This window comes from Acomys minous, assembly GCF_964271855.1.
Source record: "Acomys minous genome assembly, chromosome: 14".
NCBI classification, from domain to species: Eukaryota; Metazoa; Chordata; class Mammalia; order Rodentia; family Muridae; genus Acomys; species Acomys minous.
Window position 1 is genome coordinate 32,277,024 of NC_140496.1, and position 17,933 is coordinate 32,294,956.

The 17,933-nt window shown below is 50.7% G+C and overlaps 3 protein-coding genes and 3 long non-coding RNA genes across 7 annotated transcripts; 1 reads left to right on the forward strand and 5 right to left on the reverse strand.

Moving 5' to 3' along the window:
- Positions 1-664: 664 nt before the first annotated feature.
- On the reverse strand, positions 665-2,019 carry LOC311583818 (metallothionein-1). Its single transcript, XM_084757737.1, has 3 exons — positions 1,863-2,019; positions 1,159-1,224; positions 665-889 (listed from the first exon to the last, which is right to left on the reverse strand). The coding sequence occupies exons 1-3, from the start codon at positions 1,888-1,890 to the stop codon at positions 798-800; spliced, it is 186 nt and encodes a 61-aa protein (XP_084613863.1). The 5' UTR covers positions 1,891-2,019; the 3' UTR covers positions 665-797.
- A 5,197-nt stretch (positions 2,020-7,216) lies between these two features.
- On the reverse strand, positions 7,217-8,488 carry LOC311583816 (metallothionein-1). Its single transcript, XM_084757735.1, has 3 exons — positions 8,253-8,488; positions 7,711-7,776; positions 7,217-7,441 (listed from the first exon to the last, which is right to left on the reverse strand). Exons 1-3 carry the CDS (start codon positions 8,278-8,280, stop codon positions 7,350-7,352), a joined length of 186 nt encoding a protein of 61 aa, XP_084613861.1. The 5' UTR covers positions 8,281-8,488; the 3' UTR covers positions 7,217-7,349.
- A 2,875-nt stretch (positions 8,489-11,363) lies between these two features.
- On the reverse strand, positions 11,364-12,360 carry LOC311583814 (metallothionein-like). Its single transcript, XM_084757733.1, has 3 exons — positions 12,194-12,360; positions 11,676-11,769; positions 11,364-11,543 (listed from the first exon to the last, which is right to left on the reverse strand). The coding sequence occupies exons 1-3, from the start codon at positions 12,290-12,292 to the stop codon at positions 11,452-11,454; spliced, it is 285 nt and encodes a 94-aa protein (XP_084613859.1). The 5' UTR covers positions 12,293-12,360; the 3' UTR covers positions 11,364-11,451.
- Positions 12,361-13,953: 1,593 nt separating this feature from the next.
- LOC311583820 lies at positions 13,954-14,556 on the reverse strand. The gene is made up of 2 exons (XR_014774689.1): positions 14,448-14,556; positions 13,954-14,178 (listed from the first exon to the last, which is right to left on the reverse strand). It is a non-coding gene; the product is annotated as an uncharacterized lncRNA (long non-coding RNA).
- LOC311583821 lies at positions 14,407-14,996 on the forward strand. Its single transcript, XR_014774690.1, has 2 exons — positions 14,407-14,515; positions 14,842-14,996. It is a non-coding gene; the product is annotated as an uncharacterized lncRNA (long non-coding RNA).
- Positions 14,997-16,681: 1,685 nt separating this feature from the next.
- On the reverse strand, positions 16,682-17,707 carry LOC311583822. Of its 2 annotated transcripts, none has more exons than XR_014774691.1 (3): positions 17,627-17,707; positions 17,043-17,136; positions 16,682-16,909 (listed from the first exon to the last, which is right to left on the reverse strand). It is a non-coding gene; the product is annotated as an uncharacterized lncRNA (long non-coding RNA). The 2 variants fall into 2 exon arrangements; XR_014774692.1 differs by lacking the exon at positions 17,627-17,707 and adding an exon at positions 17,543-17,608.
- Positions 17,708-17,933: the final 226 nt, after the last annotated feature.

A 17,933-nucleotide genomic window follows, 5' to 3' on the forward strand; every position in this document is an offset into this window, starting at 1 on the left:
ACACACACACACACACACACACACACACACACACACACACACACGGCAAATGCTATGATAAAAGGCATGAACCACATCTGACTCTATCGCTTTTAAATGGCAGCACACGCAGTGCTGTAATCCCAGCAATTTGGGAAGCTGAGGCAGGAGAATCAAGAATTCAAGGCCAGTCTGGGCTGCAGAGTCAGTTCTGGGCCACTCTGTGAGCTCTGGTGCCCAAACAGCCAACGAAGTCCCCTTAACACATCTCTCCACCTACATAGGGCTGGACTACACAGCTCAGTGTTTAGAGTCTCTTCTTAGCAGGCTAGGCACACTGTGGCAATCTGCATACGCCCTCCATATACCCCACAATCCAATGAGCTGAAAATTGGAATAGACAGAGAAGGTAAATAAAGGACTGGGATGTTTCTATGCTGTGAGGGTTGGGCAGCAGGCATCTGCCCCCTCTACCACACATAGACCTGACCTGGCACATGGCTGCTGTCCTCCAGATGAGGGAGAGCATGAGGTAACTTGGCTTTTCCCCAAGACACTCCCCTTTCTTGGGGGCCAGAAAGGAAGATAAAGTCACTAGTTGAGTCCAGAACCAAATCACTGTGCTATCAAGTCAAACTGTCACCCCAGTTTCTTTTTTTAAAATCACACACAACCAAAACTAGAGTTAGAATGAAATTACTTTTATTATTCACATACTTAGTAGAAAACGGGTTTTAGGGAAAAGGGTGGAGCTGTATGAAAAACTCTGGTGTGGCCCAGCACTACTATTTACAAGTGGGAGCAGCAGTGTCCTCCCATCAGGCACAGCAGGTGCACTTGTCTGAAGAGCCCTTGCAGACACAGCCCTGGGCACACTTGGAGCAGCCCACAGGGCAGCAGGAGCAGCAGCCTGGAAAGGAAGGGAGAGCAAGAGGTCAGAGCAGGCTTCCTCTCCCTGTCACCCAGGCCTGGCTGAGCTTCTTGCCCTCCTCAGAGCAGCATCTGGCTTTGAATTCTCTCTGCCCTGACACAGTACCATGGCCCTGGGAGCTGCAGTGCAACATTACAGGATGGGAGAAAGGGTGGAATGGCCCCAGGAGGCAAAGGACATTTCTCAGAGGCAGCTCTGGAGGTGCTCCCTGCCCAGCCTCAGCCACCACCCCAGGTGTCCCCACTCACTCTTCCTGCAGGAGGTGCACTTGCAGTTCTTGCAGGCACAGGAGCTGGAGCAGCTGCAGGAGCTGCCTGTGGGGGAGAAAGAAGACAGCAGGCAGCAAGAAATGCAGGGTTACAGCAGTGCCAACACCATGAGCCCAGCCCAGGTCACTAAGTCCTGCACAGAACTGCAGGGAGCCTAGCCTCACTTCTTTTCTGACAGGGTAGGGTATGGCTTGAGTCTTTGATTCCCAAGACACAAAGAAGGTCCCTCACCTCTCTCCTACCTCAGGAAATTCATAGAAAAACTCAATATTGCCCGGGACTCAGCAAAGATGTCCCCACTACCTGTTTGATATTCGTGAGCCTAAATATGACTTCGAACTGCGACAAAGGAGCCTTTTGGGCTATACTAATTAATATTCCACAGTAAATGAAGGAGATTGCAAGAGGGAACCCTAGAAAGAAGTAGAATGGTCCGGCGCGGCGGCACACGCCTTTAATCCCAGCCCTCCGCAGCCAGAGGCAGGCGGATCACTGTGAATTAAGGCCGGCCTGGTCTACAAAGCGAGTCCAGGACGGCTAATGCTACACAGAGACCCTATCTTGAAAAACAAAAAAAGAAAAGTAGATTGAATTTCCAATTAAAGGCTCTCATTGCCGCCAGACTTCAAGTCCTCCACAACTTTGCAGTCTCAACTGGGCTTTTTAAAGACCAGGCTTCTTACCGGTGGAGCAGGAGCAGTTGGGGTCCATTCTGAGGTCTCGGGAAGCTGGACTACGGAGCAAGTATGGAGCTGGCAGGTAGGCAGGCCGCTGGAGGTTAGTGTGATGCCTAGCGCGCCGGCTGCCCTCTTTATAGTCCTGGGACCCGTCCCGAGCGCAAAGGGTTTTGCACTCAGAGGCGGTTGCTCCAGCCCGCGCTGGGTCACGTGCCCCGCCTCCTCCTCACAGAGCTGAGCGCAGTCTTCAGCCCGGGTGCAGAATTCCCTCTGGAACTGTGTGCACAGCGGGACCGCCCCTTTGGCCTTGCTGGCGCGGGAAGGGAGACCTGTTTGGCTGGTGGTGCTTCATTTCCCCATAGTACTTTCCCAGAGATTACAGTTCTTTACTGCTCAGGCGCATTAAAAGAATTCACTGGCCCCTCCCCCACCCACCCCAACTCCCTTGGTCCAACTGTCTCCCTAAAGCCATCCAGTGTCCTGTGTGTGTCCTCAGTTCTTTCCCTGAATTCCTGGGCAGTCTACAGTCCAGACCAGGCTTCTGGATCAAAGCTACCCAAAGTGAGAGAGACAGTTTTGTACAAAGTTTAGCCTTCATCACAAACTTTCCTGGTCTTATTTTCTGTCTCTGTCCCATCACCATCCTTGGTTGGGACCCTTCCTCCTGGATGCAGCAAACAAGGCCCACACATCTCATCTCTACACATCCATTCTCTGGTCCTGAAGGGAAGTCTAGGCTCCTTGTCCAGGGCAGGGATCACACTCTTTAACCCATGTGTTCTGTCCAGGCTGTTGGTTTTAAAAACTGAGGATACCCTCCCTCCTGTGGGATACTGTTAGGTGGTACCAGGACTGTATAAGATGAAAGCAACAGAGGCAGCTATTTATTCTTTCAATGTTCCTGATTTTGAGTAGCATTAGTCTCTGCTGTCAGCCCCTGTTTAACTAAGTTCAAGGAGTCTGGTCAGCATCACAAACCTGGAGAGCTGTTGCTTGCCTTGGAATCCCAGAGCCTGCCTTTTTTCTCAAAGGATTCCCCTTTTAAAAAATTGTGTGTGTGTGTGTGTATGCTTATATATACTATATAAGCAGAATACAGATACACTGCTAAACATGCCAAGTCTGTCATCTATCATTTGCAAATGTATTTTAAAATTCCCATCTGCTGCATATAATTATAAAAAGGTAATAGTTAATATTAAGGAGGACTTGTGTGTATGTAGGGTCTCAACATATAGCCCATGAGGTTGACTGCTGTAAAAAGTACATTTTATTCTCCTGAGCTTTGTCTGTCCTGGACTTACTTTGTAGAACAGGATGACCTCCAACTCACAGAGATCCCCCTTTCTCTGCCTTCTCAGTGCTGAGATTAAAGGTGTGCACTACCATGCCTGGTTCACTAAAGTCATTTTTAAACATTTATCTATTATGTAATACAATGTTCTGCCTGCATGTGTCCCTGCAGGCCAAAAGAAGACACCAGATCTCATTATAGATGGTTACAAGCCACTATGTGGATGCTGGAAATTGAACTCAGACCTTTGGAGGAGCAGTCAGAGGCTCTTAACCTCTGAGCCATCTCTCCAGCTACCCACTTAAATCATTTTAAAGCCTAAAAATCCAACTGAATTTGGGCAGAGAAACCAGAATCTTTATGTGTTTAGGGGTAGGAGTGTGGCTCATTAGGGCACCTGGTTTAGTATTCAGAAAGCCCCAGGTCTAATCCCTACTGTACACAGGCACAGCAGGATTGCCACATTTCTGTGACTGGTGTATCCTCCTGCTCACTACTTCCCAGGTGATAAAAGCCCAGAGGTAACCAGACTAGCCCAAGTCAAGCCTTGGCAGCTCCAGGTCAAAGCCTCTGCCAGACCCTTATTCCAATGCACACAGACAGGCTGAGTTAATCAAGTTGATGCTTTTATTGTCAGTTACATGCTTTATAGAAAGGTGTGGAGACCAGGTCAGGGATGTAACAAAAAGACTAGGTTTGTACACAGTATTCCATTTACAGGCAGTTATGGGGACACCTAGACTTCAGGCACAGCAGCTGCACTTGTCAGCAGCCTCTTTGCAGATGCAGCCCTGGGAGCACTTGGCACAGCCCACAGGGCAACAGGAGCAGCAGCCTGTGGGAGAAGAGTTGACCATGAGAGAGAAACCCAGTCAGAGGCACCCCACCTGGATGCTCCCGAGAAGGTGGGGTGGGCTAGGGACACGAGGGGAGCGAAGGTGGAAAGAAAAGTAGAGAAGCTCCAACTCACTTTTCTTGCAGGAGGTGCATTTGCACTCTTTGCATTTACAGGAGCCAATGTAGGAACAAGGACCATCTGGAGAAAGTAGGCAGTCTAGGCAGTCAATATTGGTATCTCAGCTGCCCGCCCACCCCTACCCCCCTCCCGCCCCGTGAACATAAACACAAGAGTGCAAATCCTTGACTCTCTTTGGATCAGCCATTTTCTCAAAGACTAGTTAAAAGGGGCGGGGGTGTGTATTTATCCAGACCTCTTTAGGAAGGGACAGCCAGTATTAAACTAAAAGTGACTGAAGAAGGGCTGCACAACAGCCCATCTGTCTCTCAGTGAAACTCGGATTGCTGAGGGCCAGCAGCCGCCCTCTTATGTAGGAGCACAGGACTAGTTGAGGTCCATGGCTAGCGGAGGCAGAAATTGACAACCGTCAAGAAACTGGTGGTTTTGAGTGCTAGGAGGAGGCTGGATGGAGTGAAGTTTGTACTGAGCTTCCTTTAAATAATTGGGAGCAGTGCAGAAGCTCCGTCCTGGTGGGACACCACCCGCGTGTCCCTGCTGCCTGCACAAGCCCTTCTTTTTTCACTAGGCATATCCTCTGCACACGCCCCTAAGCCTGGATCTGATCATCAGTCTGCAAGCTTCCCCCTTCCTGCACCTGGGATACAGCCAGCGCAAGCCCAGGGGCTGGGTCACACCCCTTTCCTCACAGCACCAGGACTGAGCATACAGGGCTGAGTGCAAAGGGTCTGCGCTCCGCTCCGCTGGCGGGCTAGTTGCCAGAAGCCTGCACACCAGGTCTTTACCCCGCCCAGGCTTCTCAGTGTTCGGGTGCAGACCGGGTGCAGAGCAGCCAGCTCCCTACCACCTGCCCAGTTTACCCCAGCGGGCACAAAACCAGCGCCTCTCCTGTGGTGAAAGCGGGGCTTGGAGACACTGCTTACAGGAAAACTACGTTGAAAATGTGAACAGGTTCCGAAAACTAGTCCCAGCCCAGATTCAGTCGCTGTTGGGGAAGCCCTCACCCTGCACCGCGTGCTGCAGAGCTTTATGTTAGGGCTCTCATATTTCCTTACAATGCAGCGAGGACTGTTTAGTATTTTCACAGTAACATAGTAGAAACGGAGGCGCCATTTGAAGTCACTTGCCCAAGATGAGCGTAGGGTTCGAACACTCTGAGGCGCCAACCAGCACCTTGCCTGAGACTTAGAGACCAGAAAGACACAAGCCTTGTGCTAAGTAGGCTAAGTCTTTAGGGTGTGTTTGGGGCAGCGAGAGTGAACATGGAAAAGTGATAGGGGTCTCTGCAGGGGGTGCAATTCTCGAGCAAGAGAGCAGTCTATTCTGGGAGGCTATGGACTAGGGCCTCCTGCCTGAGGGTGACCAGGTGTTTACCAAGCAGGAAGGATCAGAGGGTGGGGCTCAGTCTAGCTGGCCCCTCTACTCCTGAGATTAAGCCATGCTTAGCACAAGACCACAGTGGAGTTGAACCCTACACAGTTCTTGGCCAAGTGACTACATTATTTCCTTTGTTGTTATTGTTTTTAGAGATATTTGTTGTTGTTTGACTTGACTGGTTCATAGTTTTGGGTTTTTTGTTTTTGTTTTTGTTTAGACAGTTTCTCTGTGTAACAGTCCCTCAACTCCATTTCTTGACCAGGTTGGTTTGGAACTCATAGAACTCCTGCTTCTGATTCCTGAATGCTGAGATTAAAGACCAGCGCCACCACTAGCCAACACAGTGTTTGTTTCTTTGGAGACAGGGTTTCTCTGTGTAGCTCTGGCTGCCCTGGACTTGTTTTGTAGACTAGGCTGGCCTTGAACTCACGGAGATCCAATGGCTTCTGCCTCCCAAGTACTGGGATTAAAGGCTTGTGCCACCATGCCCGGCTCAAAAAATATTATTTTTTAAAAAGAGAAATCCTGCTATTTTAAGCCTGGCCTGGTGGCACAGGCCTTTAATCCCAGCTCTAGGGAGGCAGAGGAAGGAGGATCCTTGTGAGTTCCAGGCCACCCTGGCCTACAAAGAAATTAAATACTGTAGGGCTTAGTGCCTATGTGTGTTGCTGCTCAAGCCCGAGGCTCACTTGAGTGGCCCAAGTGTGTAACCCCAATGATGAGCTGACACTGGGGGAGAGTGGTGGATCCCCAGGTTTTGATGGCCATTTATGCAAACAGAAATGAAGCAAGTTATAAGTTTACCAAAAGACCATGTCTCAGAAAGTAAAAATGCACAGTGATAGATTCCCAATGAGGATCTACGGCCTCCGAGTTCACCACAAACACATGGTGTGCCCACATGCACACATCCAAAGGAGAAACAAACTACTGAGAGGCTGTGAGGATCCAACATCCGGGAGTTGGGTGTCCCCATCTTGACTACCTTTCTTCTGAGATAAGGTCACATGTAGCCCAGGCTGCCCTTAAACTTAGTACCTAGACTGACCTGGATTCCTGATCCTCCTGCTGCTGCTTCTCAAAGGCTGTGATTACTGGCATGAGCCACACTGACTCTGGATCACTTTAAAATGGCCTGGTGGCAAACTCAGTCCTGTCATCCCAGCACCCTGGGAAGCTGAGGCAGGAGAAGCAAGAATTCAAGGCCAGTCTGGGCTACAGAGTGAGTTCTAGGCCAACCTAAGCAACTTGGTGAGCTCTGGTGCCCAAACAGCCAACAAAGCCCCCAAACACATCTCTCCACCTGCACAGGGCTGGACTACACAGCTCAGTGTTAGAGTCCCTGCCTAGCAGGCTAGTAAGCACGGTAGTAATCTGCATGCCCCCCTCCATATACCCCACAATCCAATGAGCTGAAAATTGGAATAGACCGAGAAGGTAAATAAAGGACTGGGATGTTTCTGTGCTGTGAGGGTGGGGCAGCAGGCATCTGCCCCCTCTACCACACATAGACCTGACCTGGCACATGGCTGCTGTCCTCCAGATGAGGGAAATCATGAGGTAACTTGGCTTTTCCCCAAGACACTCCCCTTTCTTGGGGGCCAGAAAGGAAGGTAAAGTCACTAGTTGAGTCCAGAACCAAATCACTCTACTATCAAGTCAAACTGTCACCCCAGTTTCTTTTTTTAAAATCACACACAACCAAAACTAGAGTTAGAATGAAATTACTTTTATTATTCACATACTTAGTAGAAAACGGGTTTTAGGGAAAAGGGTGGAGCTGTATGAAAAACTCTGGTGTGGTCCAGCATTAGTATTTACAAGTGGGAGCAGCAGTGTCTTCCCATCAGGCACAGCAGGTGCACTTGTCTGAAGAGCCCTTGCAGACACAGCCCTGGGCACACTTGGAGCAGCCCACAGGGCAGCAGGAGCAGCAGCCTGGAAAGGAAGGGAGAGCAAGGGGTCAGAGCAGGCTTCCTCTACCTGTCACCCAGGCCTGGCTGAGCTTCTTGCCCCCCTCAGAGCAGCATCTGGCCTTGAATTCTCTCTGCCCTGACACAGTACCATGGCCCTGGGAGCTGCAGTGCAACATTACAGGATGGGAGAAAGGGTGGAATGGCCCCAGGAAGCAAAGGACGTTTCTCAGAGGCAGCTCTGGAGGTGCTCCCTGCCCAGCCTCAGCCACCACCCCAGGTGTCCCCACTCACTCTTCCTGCAGGAGGTGCACTTGCAGTTCTTGCAGGCACAGGAGCTGGAGCAGCTGCAGGAGCTGCCTGTGGGGGAGAAAGAAGACAGCAGGCAGCAAGAAATGCAAGGTTACAGCAGTGCCAACACCATGAGCCCAGCCCAGGTCACTAAGTCCTTCTGAGAACTGCAGGGAGCCTAGCCTCACTTCTCTTCTGACAGGGTAGGGTATGGTTTGTGTCTTTGACTTATTAATGCCTGGGACCCCACACAGATGTTCCTAAGCCTGGCTGGGCAGAATTAGACATTTGTGCGCCCTAATACTACTAACAACAACAGCAGTTCGGACAATACTAATTAATACTCCTAGAGTGTGGGGAGTGCGGGGATGGGACACAAGAGTAGTTGAAGGTGCTTCCAAGAGGAGAAGCTAGAAAGAACTAGAATGAATCTCCAGCTAAGATGCTCATTCTCCCCAAGTCTCTAGAATGCATCCTCTCAAATGTGGGAATAAGCTCTGTGGTCCCAACTGCGTTTTCTGAAGACCCAGAACCGGGTGTCTTACCGGTGGAGCAGGAGCAGTTGGGGTCCATTCCGAGATCTGGTGACGCTGGAGCTACGGAGCAAGAATGGAGACAGCGGGCAGTCAGGCTCCTGGAAGTTGTGGCGATGCCTACCGCGTGGCCAGCCCTTTTTATAGTCCTGGTGCTGGCCGGGCGCAAAAGGTTTTGCACTCAGCGGGCGATCGCTCTGTCCCGCTGGAATCCCCTCGTGCCCTGAGTACTTGGCGGAGCGGAGTGCACACTTCCGGCCGGGTGCAGAGCTCCCTCTGGCGCCAAAGTACACAGCGTCACCGCCCCATTTGGCTCCACTCGCAGCCGTAGGAAAGCATGTGTGGTGTTGGGTACATCATGTTCCTGTAGTGCTTTCTCGGAGATTACAGCCCACTGCTGCTCCAGTGCATTATGAGAACTCACCTGGGGCCCCCCAATTGTCTCCCTAAACCTACCCACAGCGCTGTGTCTTCAGCTTCATTCCCGGAGTTCCTGGGCAGCGCCCAGCACAGCTCAGGTCTCTCAATCAAAGCTAGCAGAAATAATGGAGACAGTTTTGGTTTGTTGGTTTGTTGGTTTGTATGTTTGTTTGTTTGTTTTATAAAGACTAGCCTTGATCAAAGTGGGGCAGCTGGGGTGAACAGGGAGAAGTGATGGGGGGTCTCTGCTTTAGGGGGAGTTTAAGAGCAGGAGAGCAGTCCATTCTGAGAGTCCATCCCTGAGGGCAACCAGGTGTTTGTTAAGCAGGAAGAGTCAGAAGGCAGTGTTCACCTTGGCAGCCACCACGCCAATACCTCCCCGGCCAAGCCCCAGTCCTAAAGAATAAGCCAGGGTGGTGGGGCACGCCTTTAACCTGAGCACTTTGGAAGCTTAGGCAGGCAGATGGATGTGAGTTTGAGGACCGCCTGTTCTACAAAGCAAGTCAAGGACAGGACAGCCAAGGCTACACAGAGAAACCCTGTCTTGAAAACCAAAAAATAAAAAGCATACTTACCACAAGGCTTGTGTCTCCAGGCTCTGACTCCTTGCTGGATGGTACCACATCGGAATCAAATCCTACACTATTCTCGGTCAACTACTACATTATTTTGTTTTTATTTATTTATTTTGGTTGGTTTTTTGTTTGTTTGTTTGGTTTTGGTTTGTTTTAGACAGGGTTTCTCACATCAACAGTCTTTGCTGACCTGATCCTTACCTCAAGAAATCTACCTGCCTCTGCCTGCAGAGTGCTGGAATTAAAGACCTGTGCCTGTCTCCCTAAACCCCTCTGCCATGCTGTGTCTCCAGCTTTTCCTTTCCTGGAGCTCCTGGGCAGCCCCCAGCCCAGCCCAGGTCTCTGGATGGAAGCTGGCAGAAGCAATGGAGAAAGCTTTGTTTATGAGCTTTCCTGGTCCTTATTGTCTGTCTTGTCCCATCACCATCCTTGGTTGGGACCCTTCCTCCTGGATGCAGCTAACAAGGCCTCCACATCTCATCTCAACACATCCATTCTCTGGTCCTGAAGGGAAGTCTAGGCTCCTTGTCCAGGGCAGGGGGTCACACTCTAACCCATCTGACCTATCCAGGCTGTTGGTTTTAAAAACTGGGAATACGCTCCCTCCACTAAGACGGTTTTAGGTGGACCATGGACTACCTTAGATAAAAGCAATGGAGGCAGCTATTTGTTTTTTCAATGTTCCTGATTTTGAGGAACATCAGCCTCCGCTGTCAGGCCCAATCGATTTGCAACCAGACAATTTGCTCAGCATCACAGCCCTGGAGAATTGTGCTGGCTTTGGAATCCCAGAACCTGGCTTTGTTCTTGATGGACTTCCCTTTAAAGAGTGTTTTGGCCAGGCGTGGTAGCACAGGCCTTTAATCCCAGGACTCAGGAGGCGGAGGCAGGTGGATCTCTATGAGTTCAAAGTCAACCTAATCTATAAAGTGAGTCCAAGATAACCAAGGCTACACAAAGAAACCCTGTCTCCAAAAGTCAAAAACAAACAAACAAACAAACAAACAAGTAAACAAATAAAAAACAAAGAAAAAAGTGTTTTTCATAGAGACAGCTGAAATCTTGTTTTTGTTTTTTGTTTTTTCAAGACAGGGTTTCCCTGTGTAGCCTTGGCTGTTCTAGACTCACTTTGTAGACCAGGCTGGCCTTGAACTCACAGTGATCCACCTGCCTCTGCCTCCCAAATGCTAGGATTACAGGCGTGTGCCACCATGCCTGGCTATGACTTTTTAATCAGGAAACTAAAAGTTACATTTACATTTAGATAGAGTTATGAAAATCTGAATTGTTGCATTGCACAATATGGCACATTGACTACAAAAATGGCAGGCATGGATCTGTATGTGTCATAACATTTGTTCATGACTTTATTTCCCATCCTAGCACGGGTCACAGAAATTTTGGCAGGACTGAATGAATCTTTGGAGCCTGAGTCACATGATTATGTGGTAGGTGAGCATGACACAGATATACTGCTAGTCACACCAGATCTGGCATCTGTCATTTACAAATGCATAAATACCTGATCTCCTGTGTACAAGTATAAAAAAGTAAAAGCTACTATGACGGCGAACTTGCGTCTCGTTTTGTTTTGGTTTGGTTTTTTTGTAAGCATGGTCTGAACACATAGCCCAGGAGGCAGACTGATGTAAGACTACTTTTTATGCTTCTGAGGCCTGGCTGTCCTGGCCTCACTATTTAGACAAGGCAGGCCTCCAATGCACAGAGATCCCCTTGTCTATGCCCATCCCCCAGCACTGGGATTAAAGGCATGCATCAAGATGCCAGGCTCACTTAAGTCATCTTTAAGTCTAAATATGCAAAACAATTTGGGGAGAGAATCGGGAATCATTATGCATTTGGGGGTAGGAGTGTGGTTTAGTATGCAGGAAGCCCAAGGTCTAATTCCAGCATACACACCCACAGTATGATTGGCCATTTCTGTGGCTGATGCATCCTGCCCACTACTTTCCACATGATAAAAGCCCAGAGCAGGTACCTGACTAGCCCAAGTCAAGCCATGGGAGCTCCAGTTCAAATCCCCTGCCAGCCTCTTATTCCATTGCACACAGACATGCTGAGTGAATCAAGTTGATACTTTTATTGTCAGTTACATGTTTTATACAAAAGTATGGAGAACGGGTCAGGGATGTAACAAAAAGACTAGGTTTGTACACAGTGTTCTATTTACAGGCAGTTATGGGGACACCTAGACTTCAGGCACAGCAGCTGCACTTGTCAGCAGCCTCTTTGCAGATGCAGCCCTGGGAGCACTTGGCACAGCCCACAGGGCAGCAGGAGCAGCAGCCTGTGGGAGAAGAGTTGACCATGAGAGAGAAACCCAGTCAGAGGCACCCCACCTGGATGCTCCCGGGAAGGTGGGGCATGCTTAGGGACCCCAGGGCAGTGAATGAAGAAAGGTAGGGAAGCTCCAACTCACTTTTCTTGTAGGAGGTGCATTTGCAATCTTTGCATTTGCAGGAGCCAGCACAGGAGCAGGGCCCATGTGGGAAAAGAAGGCAGTGAGTGGGGCCCTGGCGAACAAGAACATAAGAGTACAAATCCTCCACCAGGTTTTAGAGAGCCATTTTCACAAGTATTTCTTGGGTGGTTGTGTGTGTGTGTGTGTGTGTGCGCGCACGCGCGCGCATGTGTTTTGACCTCATCAGGAAGGCACGAGGGGGGGGCCGTATAACACTAAAAGTGACTAAAGAAGGGGCCCACAACAGCATGTCTGCCTCTCACAGAAACTCGATTGCTGAAACCTGTCAGTCCCCTTATGTGGGGCACAAGGAGTTGGGGTCCATGGAGGTGGCCACTGAAGACCAATTAGACAATAGTCCTGGTGAGGGCAAGGAGGGCAGGAAGGACTTAGGAGGAATGCAGAAGTTCTGCCCAGGTGGGAGACTACCTGTACACGCTCCTCCCCCCGACCCCCGCTGCCTGCACGGGTCCTACTTCTTGCACAAGAGATGGTATCTGCCCACGCCACACACCCCGCGCCTGATCCACAGTCTGCAAGCTTTCCTCTTCCTGCACCTGGGACCCAGACCGCATTAGCCCGCGGCTTGAGTCACACCCCTTTCCTCACAGCACTAGGACTGAGCACACCGGGCTTAGTGCAAAGGGTCTGCACTCGGTTGGCGGGCCAGTTCTCAGAAGCCGGCACACCTGGACTTTACCCCGCCAAGGATCCCCAGGGGCCCGAGTGCAGACCGCGTGCAGAGCAACAGTCCCCCCTCCCCTCCCGCCTGCGCAGTTTACCCCAGCGGGCACAAAACCTGTGCTCCTCTTGTGGTGAAAGCAGAGGGGCTTGGAGACCCTGAATAGGAAACTTAAGTTGAAAGTGTGAACTGGTTCCAACAACCAGTCCTAAGCCAACACTTAGTCACTGCTGGGGACCTTCCCACCGCGAACGTTAAGTTAGGGATCTCAAACCTCCGTACAATGAGGTGAGGACTGTTCAATGTTTTACAAGTAGAAGAGGAGAGACGGAGACTCCTTCTTGAGATCACTGTCTCAAGATGAGTGGAGGGTTCGAATCCGCGGAGGTGCCACCCAGCACCTAGCCAGAGACTAGAGACCAGAAAGACACAAGCCTTGTGCTAAATAGGTTAAGTCTTTGGGGTGTGGTTGGGGCAGCCAGAGTGAACATGGAAAAGTGATAGGGGTCTCTGCAGGGGGTGCAATTCTAGAGCAGGAGCAATCTATTCAGGGAGGATGTGGACCAAGGGCCTCCTGCTTAAAGGCGACCAGGTGTTTACTAGGGAGGAAGGGTCAGAGGGCGGGGCTCAGTCTAGCTGCCCTCTACTCCTGAGATTAAGCATGCTTAGCACAAGCCCACAGTGGAGCTGAACCCTACACATATCCTGGGCAAGTGACTACTTTATTTCCTTCATGGATATTGTTTTTAGAGGTTGTTGTTGTTGGGTGGTTGGTTGTTAGGTTTTTTGTTTCCTTTGAGAGGGTTAGTAGTTTTGTTTTTGCTTTTGTTTTTGTTTTTGGAGACAGGGTTTCTCTGTGTAACAAACAGCCCTGGATGTCCAGAACTTGCTTCCTTGATCAGAATGATCACAGAAATTCTCCTGCCTCTGCCTCCTGAGTGCAGGGATTAAAGGCTTGTGCCACTAAAACTAGTTTAAAATGTTGTGTTTAAACCAGGTCATGGTGGTGCAAGCTTTTAATCCCAGAACAAGGGAGGCAAAGGTAGGTAAATTACTGTGAGTTCTAGGCCAGCCTAAGCAACTTGGTGAGCTCTGGTGCCCAAACAGCCAACAAAGCCCCCTGAACTCATTTTTCCACCAGAAAAGGACTATAGCTCAGTGTTACAGTCCCAGCCTAGCAAGCCTATGATAATCTCTGTACCCCCTCCATATACCCCACAATCTCAGGAGCTGAGGCTGGAATCAGAGAAGGTAAATAAAGGACTGGGATGTATTGTGCCGTGAGGATGAGGCAGTAGGCATCTGCCCCTTCCACCCACCCACAGACCTGACCTAGTCATGGCTGCTGTCTTCCAGATGAAGGAGATCATGGCTGCTGTCTTCCAGATGAGGGAGATCATGAGGTAACTTGGTTTTACCAAGACACTTCCCTTTCTTGGGGGCCAGAAAGGAAGGTAAAGTCACTAGTTGAGTGCAGAACCAAATTCCTGTACTATCAAGTCAAACTGTCACCCTAGTTTTTTCTTTTTAAATCACACACAACCAAAACCAGAGTTAGAACGAAATTACTTTTATTATTCACATACTTAGTAGAAAACGGGGTTTTGGGAAAAAGTTGGAGCTGTATAAAAAACTCTGGTGTGGTCCGGCATTACTATTTACAAGTGGGAGCAGCAGTGTCCTCCCATCAGGCACAGCAGGTGCACTTGTCTGAAGAGCCCTTGCAGACACAGCCCTGGGCACACTTGGAGCAGCCCACAGGGCAGCAGGAGCAGCAGCCTGGAAAGGAAGGGAGAGCAAGAGGTCAGAGCAGGCTTCCTCTCCCTGTCACCCAGGCCTGGCTGAGCTTCTTGTCCCCCTCAGAGCAGCATCTGGCTTTGAATTCTCTCTGCCCTGACACAGTACCATGGCCCTGGGAGCTGCAGTGCAACATTACAGGATGGGAGAAAGGGTGGAATGGCCCCAGGAGGCAAAGGACATTTCTCAGAGGCAGCTCTGGAGGAGCTCCCTGCCCAGCCTCAGCCACCACCCCAGGTGTCCCCACTCACTCTTCCTGCAGGAGGTGCACTTGCAGTTCTTGCAGGCACAGGAGCTGGAGCAGCTGCAGGAGCTGCCTGTGGGGGAGAAAGAAGACAGCAGGCAGCAAGAAATGCAGGGTTACAGCAGTGCCAACACCATGAGCCCAGCCCAGGTCACTAAATCCTGAGCATAACTGCGGACATTCGTGAGCCTAAAACAGTATTTGCATTGCCACAGAGGAGCCTTTCGGACAATACTAATTAATATTTCATAGTAGGTGAAGTAGATGGCAAGAGGGACCCCTAGAAAGAAGGAGAATGAATCTTTAATAAAGGCGCCCATTCTCCCCAGACTTCAAGAGTACATCCTCCACAACTCTGCAGTCTCAACTGGGCTTTCTAGATCGAGAATCAGGCCGGTAAGGTGGCGCAGGAGCAGTTGGGGTCCATTCCGAGGTCTGATGTAGCTGGAGCTGTAGAGTAAGGCGCTGGCAGGCAGGGAGGCCGCTGGAGGTCTGGGTGATGCCTAGCGCGCCGGCTGCCCTCTTTATAGTCCTGGGACCGGTCCTGAGCGCAAAAGGTTTTGCACTCAGCGGGCGGTTGCTCCAGCCCGCGCTGGGTCACGTGCCCCGCCTCCTCCTCACAGAGCTGAGCGCAGCCTTCAGCCCGGGTGCAGAATTCCCTCTGGAACTGTGTGCACAGCGGGACCGCCCCTTTGGCCTTGCTGGCGCGGGAAGGGAGATCTGTTTGGCTTGTGGTGCTTCGTTTCCCCATAGTACTTTCCCAGAGATTACAGTTCTTTACTGCTCAGGGGCATTGCAAGAATTCACTCCCCTCTCCCCCCAACCACGCCCACTCCCTTGGTTCCCCCAACTTTCTCCCTAAACCCATCCAGTGTGCTGTGTGTGTCCTCAGCTTCTTTCCCTGAATTCCTGGGCAGTCTGCAGTCCAGACCAGGCTTCTGGATCAAAGCTAGCCAAAGTGAGGGAGACAGTTTTGTACAAAGTTTAGCCTTCATCACGAACTTTCCTGGTCTTATTTTCGGTCTCTGTCCCATCACCATCCTTGGTTGGGACCCTTCCTCCTGGATGCAGCAAACAAGGCCCACACATCTCATCTCTACACATCCACTCTCTGGTCCTGAAGGGAAGTCAAGGCTCCTTGTCCAGGGCAGGGGTCACACTCTTTAACCCATGTGTTCTGTCCAGGCTGTTGGTTTTAAAAACTGAGAACACCCTCCCTCCTGTGGGATGGTGTTAGGTGGTACCAGGACTGTATAAGATGAAAGCAACAGAGGCAGCTATTTATTCTTTCAATGTTCCTGATTTTGAATAACATTAGCCTCTCCTGTCAGCCCCTGTTTAGCTAAGTTCAAGCAGTCTGGTCAGCATCACAAACTTGGGGAGGTGTTCTCTTTTTTAAAAGAATATTTTTTGATCTGGGAGTAGTCACAGCAGTTGGGAGGCAGAGGTAGGTGGATCGGTGTTAGTTTGAGGCCAACCTGGTATACAAAGTGAGTCCTGGACCGCCTAGGCTACACAGAGAAATCCAGTCTCAAAAAAAACAAAACAAAAAATACACACACACACACACTCACTTTACATCCGGGTCTTAGTCCCCTCCCTCCTCTGCTCTTGGGTCCATCCCTCCTACTCTCCTCTCTTTTGTTTTGTTTTGCTTTTTTGGAGACAGGGTTTCTCTGTGTAGCCTTGGACTCACTTTTTGTAGACCAGGCTGGCCTTGAACTCACAGTGATCCACCTGCCTCTGCCTCCCAAGTGCTGGGACTAAAGCCCTGCGCCACTGCTGCCACCACCACCACCATCGGGCTCCAGCCTCCTCTTTCTATCCTTTTTCCCCTTGTCCTGAGAAAGGAGTGGTCCCAGCCGCCAAGCTACCCTAAGTACCAATCTCATCAGGACTGAGCTCCTTCAGAGCCATCTCTCCAGGCTTCCACTTAAGTCATGTTTAACCCTAAAAACCCAAATGAATTTGGGCAGAGAAACCAGAATCTTTATGCCCTTGTGGATAGGATTGCAATTCATTAGGGCATGTGGTTTAGTATTCAGGAAGACTCTGGTCTAATCCCTAGTGTACACAGGCACAGCTGGATTGTCACACCTCTGTGAGTGGTGCATTCTCCTGTCTACTACTTTCCAGATGATAAAAGCCCAGAGCAGGGACCCGACTAGCCCAAGTCAAGCCTTGGCAGCTCCAGGTCAAAGCCTCTGCCAGCCTCTTATTCCAATGCACACAGACAGGCTGAGTGAATCAAGTCGACGCTTTTATTGTCAGTTACATGCTTTATAGAAAGGTGTGGAGACCGGGTCAGGGATGTAACAAAAAGACTAGGTTTGTACACAGTGTTCTATTTACAGGCAGTTGTGGGGAAGCCCGGACATCAGGCACAGCAGCTGCACTTGTCAGCAGCCTCTTTGCAGATGCAGCCCTGGGAGCACTTGGCACAGCCCACAGGGCAGCAGGAGCAGCAGCCTGTGGGAGAAGAGTTGACCATGAGAGAGAAAAACCAAGTCAGAGGCACCCCACCTGGTGCTCCCAAGGAAGGTGAGACAGGTTAGGGACCCCAGGACAGTGAAGGGAGAAAGGTAGGGAAGCTCCAACTCACTTTTCTTGCAGGAGGTGCATTTGCACTCTTTGCATTTGCAGGAGCCAGCGCAGGAGCAGGGCCCATGTGGGAAAAGAAGGCAGTGAGTGGGTCCCTGGCGAAAAAGAACACAAGAGTATAAATCTCCCATGCAGTTTGGGAGAGCCATTTTGTCAAGTATTCAAGTATTTCTGTCTCTTTGTGTGTGTGTGTGTGTGTGTTTGTTCGCAGGCGAGGGCGTGTCTGTGTGTCCGTGTGTCCAGACCTCATCAGGAAGGCAGGGGGGTGGGGGGGGGGCGTATAACATTAAAAGTGACTAAAGAAAGGGGCTCACAACAGCATGACTGCCTCTCACAAAACTCGATTGCTTAAACCTGTCAGTCCCCTTATGTGTGGCACAAGGAGTTGGGGTCCATGGAAGTGGCCACTGAAGACCAATTAGACAATAGTCCTGGTGAGGGAAAGGAGGGCAGGAAGGACTTAGGAGGAATGCAAAGTTCTGCCCAGGTGGGAGAGACTACCTGTACACGCTCCTCCCCCGACCCCCGCTGCCTGCACGGGTCCTACTTCTTGCACAAGAGATCGTATCTGCCCACGCCACACACACCGCGCCTGATCCTCAGTCTGCAAGCTTTCCTCTTCCTGCACCTGGGACCCAGACCGCATTAGCCCGCGGCTTTCCTCACAGCACTAGGACTGAGCACACCGGGCTGAGTGCAAAGGGTCTGCACTCGGTTGGCGGGCCAGTTCTCAGAAGCCGGCACACCTGGACTTTACCCCGCCAAGGATCCCCAGGGGCCCGAGTGCAGACCGCGTGCAGAGCAACAGTCCCCCCCTCCCCTCCCGCCTGCGCAGTTTACCCCAGCGGGCACAAAACCTGTGCTCCTCTTGTGGTGAAAGCAGAGGGGCTTG

Excerpts from the sequence above, each read along its gene's own strand:
- LOC311583814 (XM_084757733.1), bottom strand. The coding sequence starts at position 12,292 with ATGCGGTCTGGGTCCCAGGTGCAGGAAGAGGAAAGCTTGCAGACTGTG. Across the intron at positions 11,770-12,193 it reads TACCATCTCTTGTGCAAGAA|GGCCCCACTCACTGCCTTCT; the intron begins GTAGGACCCGTG and ends CTTGTTCGCCAG. Across the intron at positions 11,544-11,675 it reads ATGCACCTCCTACAAGAAAA|GCTGCTGCTCCTGCTGCCCT; the intron begins GTGAGTTGGAGC and ends CTTCTCCCACAG.
- LOC311583818 (XM_084757737.1), bottom strand. The coding sequence starts at position 1,890 with ATGGACCCCAACTGCTCCTGCTCCACCG. Across the intron at positions 1,225-1,862 it reads CAACTGCTCCTGCTCCACCG|GCAGCTCCTGCAGCTGCTCC; the intron begins GTAAGAAGCCTG and ends TCTCCCCCACAG. Across the intron at positions 890-1,158 it reads GTGCACCTCCTGCAGGAAGA|GCTGCTGCTCCTGCTGCCCT; the intron begins GTGAGTGGGGAC and ends CTTCCTTTCCAG.
- LOC311583816 (XM_084757735.1), bottom strand. The coding sequence starts at position 8,280 with ATGGACCCCAACTGCTCCTGCTCCACCG. Across the intron at positions 7,777-8,252 it reads CAACTGCTCCTGCTCCACCG|GCAGCTCCTGCAGCTGCTCC; the intron begins GTAAGACACCCG and ends TCTCCCCCACAG. Across the intron at positions 7,442-7,710 it reads GTGCACCTCCTGCAGGAAGA|GCTGCTGCTCCTGCTGCCCT; the intron begins GTGAGTGGGGAC and ends CTTCCTTTCCAG.